This window comes from Falco punctatus (genome assembly GCF_963210335.1).
Source record: "Falco punctatus genome assembly, chromosome: 3".
NCBI classification, from domain to species: domain Eukaryota; kingdom Metazoa; phylum Chordata; class Aves; order Falconiformes; family Falconidae; genus Falco; species Falco punctatus.
In genome coordinates, this window is record NC_137582.1 from 95,299,276 (window position 1) to 95,308,723 (window position 9,448).

At 40.7% G+C, this 9,448-nt stretch overlaps 1 protein-coding gene across 1 annotated transcript in view; it reads right to left on the reverse strand.

Annotated features, from left to right (window-relative positions):
- The window catches only part of LOC308060600 (uncharacterized protein), a 9,917-nt gene extending 1,561 nt beyond the window's left edge, over window positions 1-8,356 (reverse strand). Inside the window, exon 1 of the mRNA XM_080379509.1 lies at window positions 1-8,356. This exon is cut by the window's left edge and continues 1,561 nt beyond it. Within this exon, the coding sequence (XP_080235635.1) occupies window positions 2,511-3,314 (804 nt within the window). The 5' untranslated portion in view covers window positions 3,315-8,356 and the 3' untranslated portion in view covers window positions 1-2,510.
- Window positions 8,357-9,448: the final 1,092 nt, after the last annotated feature.

Genomic DNA, 9,448 nt, shown 5'->3' on the forward strand with positions numbered 1-9,448 from the left:
CGTTCCACTTCTTGCAACAAATGCAGGACAATACTTCAGCAGCTACTGAGGCAAAATAGCTACTTTGTCTTAGCAGATTTTATACATATATATATATATATATATATATATATATGTTTGTGCATATATTTTATTTCAGTGGAAAATTCAATGACATGATAGTATTAGAATTATCTGCTAAATTAGATTCAGCTTGACTTTTTCAAACAAAAAGTTGGCCAAAATTAATAAAACTATATATTTTTACTGCCTTCCTAATGGGAACAATTTGCCATTTGATTTCAAAATTAAGTAATATTTTTGAGATGTGTCTCTTCTCCAACACTTCTTTCCCCAAGAGAGTGGACGTAATAGCGGTTTGCTTGCATTTGGTTTAACACAACACTTGCTCTCGTTCTTAACAAATGACAAAAAGGCTTTTCTAGTTCATGAAGTATTAAAAAAAAAAAAAAGAAAAAAAAATCAAATATTTGCATAGCCTTATTGGCCATGATCAACCTTCCTTCTTGGGAGGCATATTAAGACAGAAGAAGTTACCTTTGAGGTGAGTTTAGTATTTAAGCATTCTTTGGGAAACCTGCATTGCTGCCAGAGAACAGCTTTCCCAAGGCTAAGCAGAGAGATGCATGGGATCAAAGCTCTGGAGTAATGTCTCCCAGTCACATGCGATCCCCAGCTCTCTTCTGCAGCCCACTAAAGGCCCCTGGCAACCTGAATCCCCCAAATGAGGCAGTAGAGGATGCTTCTTCAAATATCTCCTTGATGCCAAGGATGTTTCTATGGTAATTCTGCATTCGAAGTTACAGGCTTGTACTGTGTGAGAGGCTACACCAGGGCCCAAGGAGATGAATGAACCTATCTAAGGTTGTGCATACCCAGGAGGCTTCCATAATTTTGGGTGCACAGAAATACAAAGACAGAATAATGACAATGTTGTGCTGCACTTCAATTGTTGAATTACTTCAATACCTTGCTCACAGATGTGTGCATGTGAATCTAATCAACCAAACTCCTTGCAGATAGCAGAGATTATTTTGAGAGATTATTCCTGCTTCTGCTACAGAAAAAGAAGCACTAGTCTTTCACAGCCTCTTGTATACAGGGAGGTGCGTGTGCGTGTGTACACGAACACCCCCCCATACACATAAAAAAAAGCTGAGGATAAAAAGTTTCCTATATATATTGCACATTATTCTCAGAAAGCTATGGCCTCTAATAACAGACTCACCTTTTTATGCAGAACATACCAAATACCTGTTTGATTGTTAATCTGCCTAAACATTGATAATAAAAACACAGCAGGGGAAAAGGAAAGGTGGCATGATCAGAAATAAATATCTGAAAAAAAGAAGAGATTTTTCCTTTAAATCACTTTAAATCCTAGAAAAGGAAGCTTTTCAGTGTCGTCTCTTCTTGAACCATTTTTCACTTCAGATCCTATTCAACTATTCAATCTGCTGTTCAATAACAGGGACTTACATTGCCTTTAATCGCATACAAAAAAGTTGCATCTTTTTCCTTTCATTTTCCCAGTGTGTTTGTTGCATACTGACATCAAATTCCCTGCAGGCATCCTAACCTTGCAATTGGAGAAACAGTGCTCTAGGGTTTTCCACATGTCTAATACACCTGGATAAAAAGTGTTAATTGTCACCAACTTCCATTAAATGACAACAGTAAGGCACAAAATATGCTTGATTTGCAGACACTAGTGCCACTGGGAGTTAGCAGAAGATTAGTAATTGTGCAGACCTCAAACATTCCCCTGGCACTGCCAGTCTGGGTTTCCAATGCAACACCAGATTACAAGGCCTTTGTTTTTAGCTTGTTTACCTGCAGAAATAAGGTTTAGGCAGTTGCACTGTCTCCCCATGCATGTGTCTGACTGTCCTTCAGTCAATACTGCCTTCCCACAATAATTTCTGGTCAACCGGAATGAATTTTATAGGAAGGAAGAGGTTGCAAAAGTACAGTGGCATTAGCAGTTTTGTGATAAAGTAGGTAGATATAATCAAGCCTGTGGTTAAGTGTTTCAAGTATCCAGACTTTCTAGATTCAGGTATTCTTGCAGACAAATGAACGACAATTTTGCTCAAGTTTTGTTAGCACTGAAAGTAGAGGGAAGATACGCCATATCACATGTTCAGCAGGCAGCAACTCTTGCATCAGACCATCTTTACAGATCAGGTGTCAGACTCGGTTCCCAGTTTGTGGGTTTTTTTCTATTTACAAGCCTGTGTGCCAAAAATCCTATTTCAGCTTGAGGCTTTGACTGCGTCAGGAGTCAGCTTCTTGCACAGGTACAATCTTGCTCCAGTTTCCTCCAGATAAATTCAGGGGCCAACACTTTACCTTCCCCTTTCTTCTTGCTCTGCTGCTGCTGTTTCCTCACTACTTTCAGCACACATGGGCACGTACTCTTGGGTACGAGGACACCACCCCTATAGCATGCAAGCTTAATGATGGCTCTGGTGGCATTACAAAGCTCATTTCTGCATGCAGCAACACGATTATGGCGAAGGTGAGGGCGAGGTTGAGCGAATGTGTTTCAACACTTCTTTCTTGGTATTTATTACTGTGCCGTAGCATTCCTGCAATCTGGCCTGCTGCTGCTCCAGCTGCTTATGCAAGCTCCTGATTGAGCGCAACAGCAAAAGCCGTCGGTACATAGCTAGCTGGAGACGGTACTTCTCCTTTTCCTCCTTTTTCTTATTTTCTAAGGTCTCCATTACTTTTGCAGTCTTTGCCCAAATCACCCGGCCCAGACTACAAGGGGCTGTACCGCCCTTGGCGCCGCTCCCTGCATGCTGCATGTGGCAGCCCCTGGGGTCAGTCCCGGGCAGGACAGTGAGAGTCTGCAGGGGCTCACTGGCCCTGCTGGGCACCTTTGGGACCTGCAGCACCTCTGAATTCAGGTCACTATTGCAGCAGGGGCTTCTGGACCACAGGGAGGCAATGCCCACCAGCTGCTGGTTACAGACCGTTGCAGGGTATGACGAGTCACCTAACAATGCATTTACAGCTGCTGGATGATGCTCAGCCAACTCAGAGGCTGTCTTCTGTGCCTGGCCACTGCTAACCACCTCTGGGCCAGTCAGGGCTTTTGTCTGGGCCAGAGCATTGCTGGAAAGGGTGGACAGTTTGTCTGGCACTGCTGAGCTCCCCTTGTCTTCGTTAAGGCTGGCTAAGGAAGGGCTGGCAGAACAACCAGGGGATGCCACTACAGCATCACGATTCAGAAATGGGTCTTCATTATCGCTGTTATTTTGGATGTCCTCTTCCTCTCTTGGTATTACACCTACTGTCTCAGCCATTTATTGCATGAGCTACAGAAACTTTCTGTGGACAAAGTGGAAGCAAGAGGATTTCATTTCCACATACACACACAGAGAAGACCAGTGCAGAGTGACATTTGAAGAAAGAACCTCTCTTTATATTTAAGCAATGGACCTATTACATTTCTAATAAAGCACAACCCTTGGGTCACTTCAGGCCATTTCTTGTGATTTGCATTAGATGTTCTTCGAGACACAACATTAATCCAATAATAATTAAAATGATATACTGTACTATTAACATTCTCAAATCTTTAAAGGCAAGTGATCTATCCCTGCAGCACTGGCTGTGCTGACTAATTAAACAGAATACAGTTGTAAATGGGCATTGTAAGCACTTCTCCCGTTTAAGAACACAGCTGTAACAAGTGTAGTTTGTAGAGACGGGTAAGTTATCAGGATTGATCAGCTTTAAAGGGGGGTGGATGTACCACAAACAGCAGGTTGCATTTAAATGCCCTCTCCAAGATTAATCTGTTTGCTAGCAGTTTGCTTACAAGGTTGCTTCTCCCCCTCCTATTAATTCTAACAGTAAAGCTATATTAGCACCACACTAGCCATAGACAGGAAAAAGAAACCAAACACTTACCGAGGTTACTGGGGGAAAAGAAAAGAGTTACAGTGCACTGTGTCTGTGTATCATGTTTTCCTGAATGTGAGTCAGCACAATCTGGAACAGAAACATCACGGTGCCAGAGCAGGAGCAGCAACAGCATTATGCTGTTCCACCCAGCAACAACACAGTCAGTCCCAATCACAGAGGAGTGCAAGGCTGGTTTCTCCCCCACCCCCCTGCCACCCCCAAAATGGATATTCCTCCCTGGCATCCAGCTTTTATGTCATCTTTGAGCACCAAAATGAAAATCAGGGTTGGATGATACTTCTTTTCCCACCTCAAAAACAAACATACCTGATTGACTTATTCTACAGGGGGACAATACCTACAGCCCTTCCCATCCAGCCAGTCAGCCAGGAGGTAACCCAGCACCAAAAAGAGGGTGAAGCATTCTTGACTCCAATGTACACATTTTCCTTCAGAGAAAATAAGCTTAGACAAACTTCAGATGTATGAACAAGTTAAACCCAAAAATGAAGGAAGCATTCAGCACCAACTGAATGTGAAACATAAAGGCAGATAGAGGCTGTAGATTTAAGTGTTTAATGTACACACTTTTTTAATTATGCTGGCCTAAACTTTAAGCTCTACATCCAACTCAGGTATCCCACAGAACAATAAACTTTATCTGCACCTTTGATGTTCAGAAGAGCTACCTTCAGCATCCTCTGTCGCTTGTGATGCCAAGAATAAAATTCACAAATCATCTATCTGCATCTACTTCAGTCAATTTACCATAGGGCTTCAGTTGCCCCAAGACTTTTTCTACTATGTTCTGCTAATATAAATAGAAGTAAGAACCAATCCAAAATACTACCTAGAATCTCCCTGGAGGTGGAAAAGAATGAAGGTAGATCCTTATCTCCACTTCTGCATGTGCTGCAATACAGATAATTTCTTATTTTGCATCTGTACTGATTATCCTTCTTTCTGATGAATCTGTTAGGATATACTTCCAAACTTGAACATACAAAGTCCAGTTAATGTAAATTCAGATTTGTACTCTGAGGTCCAACTTGAATGCATTTTTTGGAGCAAGAGATATTTTGCACTGAATTGGTAAAATAAACAAAACCTGTTGTGTTTATGTGTCAGATCATGCTGCAGATCATATAATTAATACTAGAAAGAGATTAATATCCAGTGAGTTGACAAAACTCTGCAAGTTTTTATCTTGGGGTTTCCCATTTATCTGAATCACAAGTTGCAGTCATTGAAGAGTATGGAATTCAGATAACAGGGATTCAGATAACAGGGATTTTATTCTATTACACACTGGAAACGTTCGTCTTAATACAGCATTATGTAAAGAGTCTTCTAGTTTCAGCTGCTCTCCTCCCCAAAGCACTTCAGGCACATCTTCCCACTACAGATAGGACAGGGGATGGGTGCTAGGCAGCACAAAGTCTCCAGCTGTGTCAGTACTTTTATATCAGCAATAGTATTCTGTTCCTCACTTATACCTTTGTAGCAATCTGCTGAAAAGTATCTATTTTCTAATAGTCTAACAGGGCATGAAGAGTTTTGGGTTTGGGTTTTTTGTGGGTTGTTTTCTTGCTTGGTTTTGTTTGTCTTGTTTTTTTCAAATCTCTCTGCAGCTTTGATTTTTTCAGCAAAACTTTACAGTCGCTGTCATTTGAAGGGATGGGGAGGGGGGCAAAAAGAGTCATTTTGCACACAAAATTAGTTTAATCAGAAATAATATTACATGTTTTATAGGTGTGGATCTGGATAGAATAAATAGCATCTGATACAATGAACTAAATAAAACTACAATCAAAACTCATTGAGCTAGATGGCTTTTCATAGAATATTATGACTTCAGCTGTAATCTATGAAGTTTAATAGCAAAAAATATTCAGTCCATTGGACTTAGAGGTTCAGCAAAATAGAAATACTGTAAAAGATACATATTTATTATTGCTGAAATGCAAGTGGCATTTATGGCTAGGGCTGCATGCATGTTTCTGTTATTATCCTCCCTTCTGTTGTTCAAAGATTCTTAAAACCTCACCTAGAGCATCAGATGGAAATTTTCTAGATTCAGTTTCTGCCTGAAGGTGAATATATACTGAACACTTCAGCCAAAAAGATTGAGACGCTCAAGCACAAGAACAGTCTTACAGCTGGAGAGACTTACGGAAACCTTTCAGGAGAAAGGCCTGTTGCGTAACTGACAGCCAGGGAACAAGACCACAGCATCTTTCAAATGGAAACATGTAAATTCTTGTTCTGAGATGATACAACTATCTGACCCTTCTTTTCCCCCCAAGACTGTTACCTTGACAAAGTGACTCCTACAGTTTAGCTCCCTTTTATTTGCAATTCAGCAGTTTAATAAAGAGACCTGAAATGACCTTATGATAGTTTCTTCTGTGAGATGCATGTTGTGCCATTTCCCTGATGAAGAAACACTTTGAGAAGAGTTTCTGTCCCCCCTGAGAACCTGTTGCAGGTGAACTCTGTTCAATGCCTCTTGCTCCCTCCTGGACTTGTTCTTCTATTTGTGGGAGCCTTTCCAGGTAGAAGCTGCTTCAGATTTCATGATGAATACATCTGTCAGACCAACACACTGAGAATTTCAGGTAGGTAAAATGAAAGCAAGGACACTTCCAGCTGAGGTTCATTGCATCACAGGTCAATGTGACTGCAGCAGTTTCAAGGTGTAGACCCCAGGGAGCCATCCTCAAGCTGTCAGGTTTGCATGCCCCTGCCAGGTCTGTGCCAGCAGAGGTTTTAAACCATCACATTCCTTCAAATATTAGCTACAAGAGGTACTTGGCAACCTACAGGCTCGTATCTGTAAGCATGTGCTGAAATACTCTGTGCTTGCAGGCTTATGGAATGAGGGCTTAGCTATCACGGTTGTGTCTCGCATGGTAGCAGGAAAGAAATGGTCATGGGGGAGTCTCTGCAGATAGTTATGACAACTATTTCTCCCTTCTCTTCCAATTATAATGCCATTCTTGAGCATGGACAGATGTGAGGACAGGAAGGTGCTTGGTCCTGGTTTTTTTATTAAGTACAAATGTTTTACTGAAGTTCAAAGCATAACAGGCCAACACATTTACAAACAGCGTTAGAAGGTGATAAGCATTGGCAAAGATATGCCATTATAAGACCATAGCCTGGGAAGCTATGTTGTTTTGTATTTGAGTTTGGGGAGTACTTCTAACAAAGTAGTAAAAAATATCCTATTACACAGTAGTGTAATTCCATATTTTATATTAATTGCTCTTAAAAATCAAAAGACATATTCTGTCTGTTAATGTACACACTCACATGGCCTCCTATGAAATCAATGAGATCCACATGTGTGCATCTGAGGCCTAAATTTTTCCCCAAAGATTCTTTAAAATCTTTTTACAGCCTAGTAAGTCATAGAATAAAGTCGTATGTTTCCTTTCTTCTGCCTCCATACCCAAAACAGACACAAGTTATTACAGGCTGCTCTGCATTATGCTGGATGGTAACGGTACCCTGAGGGGCCACTGGCCAGCCAGGGATTGCCATCGTTCTGTTCTCACACTCGTGCACACCTAGACATTTCTGCAATCCTTTTACACCAGCACAGAAATAAGAAATGGAGCCCAGCTCCATGTGCAGCCCATTGATGATATCAAGAAGTGCTCCAGGTATTTCAGTGGCAGGGAAAAGTGCGACAGGACATCTCAATGGCTTTCAGACCGAGGGTAATTAGGAACATGTACAGAGCTGCAGCACAATCATGTGTGCAGATAACCTGGAAGCTTTTAGGAGAAAGCAGAGTGGATATGTGATTTTACCAGTGGGGAAAGGTTCAATGGCTTCAAACATGAAAATCCAGGGATTCCAGCAGACCATCTTTATATTAAGGCTAAAAAATTTTGAAAAAGTCTGCTATAACCAGTAAAAATTAGCAGGCTTGCTGCCAGTTTCAACAGAACGGCCTGTCAGAGGTGCAAATCTCTGAAGAAGTAGCACAGACTGTACTCAGACTAAGGTTGAGTTTGCAGGCTTCAAAATCTCAAAACTGCAGGTACCAAAGCAACCCAAACACTAGGAAAAGCTTGATGACAGCTCTCACTGCAATATTTCAGCAACTCTACCCCTAACCCTGCTTGGGCTTAAATATTCCCAGGGACACAAAATGAAAAATATATTTGTATGGCTTTATAAGACATTTTAAGAGTGGAATGTTTTGATTTTTCCTCAAGGCAGCAGCTGTTCTCTCTACCATCTATGTGGAAAGCATTAGCTTATGATTTGAATCACCTTTCACTGAGTCAAAGAATAATGGCATCGTTGCCTAAACCAGTTTATAGTCAAGTCCACATTCCTGCCACCCAATCCACAGAGCCGTGTTTTTATGCTGAAACAGCCACAAAGAACTTTCTAAAAATCTTGTTGGGAACTCAGGGACCTACTTAAGCAATTAAGATTGGCACAGAGGCCAGGGTGGAAATGGACAACCCACGGGTACACCTAGCTGTGCTTTTGTTTGATTTTCTCCCATCTGGGCAGACTGATCTCTATTGGGCAGAGCCAACTGGCATCAAATGGCCTGGCACATCTAAATGTGGAGCAAACTCTTTGCATTTGTAGAGCGGGTTAAGAATGCCTTGCAATTGACAAATAAAGGAGGAAGGCTTGCATGACAAGGGCATCTGCAGCATATGCTCTACAAACTAGAGGGGGGGCAAATAGAAATCTTTATGGTGACAAAAAGCCTTGAGAACTGCCCTTTTACCCCATTTACTGTATCTTCTTCTAATGGAGAATACGCTTGTTTATAACTCATTACAATTGTACTCAAAAGGAAAATCTGATTATACACTGACAAACTGACGGATAGCAAAATGTAGCTTCCCTTTGGTGTTAAGAAAATTCTAAAATATCAAAGGTTTGATTATTTTTTCCCCTAATGAAGAAAAAAATGTGTTTCATTGTGGCAAAATTAAAGGTGACCTTCAATGTGATGTTCCTGCCTATATTTTTTTAATCTTAATTTTGCAGGATGCCTATCATTTTGTTCATCCAAAAAAAATGTGGAAGGGGGAGAGAAAAAAATGCAAAAGAATTTAAAGTAGGAAGATCAGGTAACCTAAGATGCTATTACAATCTGCCTATAGAGAACAGACTAAAAAATCCTTCCTGCAGAAAAGACGATACTTGAAATATATTTGAATAACCTCCAGTATTAAAAGATTTAAAAGTATTGCTCATATATTGCAAGAACTCCATGCCTGGCAGGTAAATACTGAATTACCCAACCCCGCTGTTAGATTTCAGATGTGAAAATGAGTATGTAGACAATTCACGTGTCTAGTTACAATTCACATCCGGTATGCATTGAGAGAAAAGTCCTTTCTACTAAGGAATATGTAAACAGACTATGTAATTTTTGATAATTAATGCTTGTGTTTGCTTTCATTTTGACACTTGATCATAACTGACAAACCAGTGGTTAGGAAAGAAAACTTTAAGCTGCAAGAATAATAAACAGATCACTGAGAGA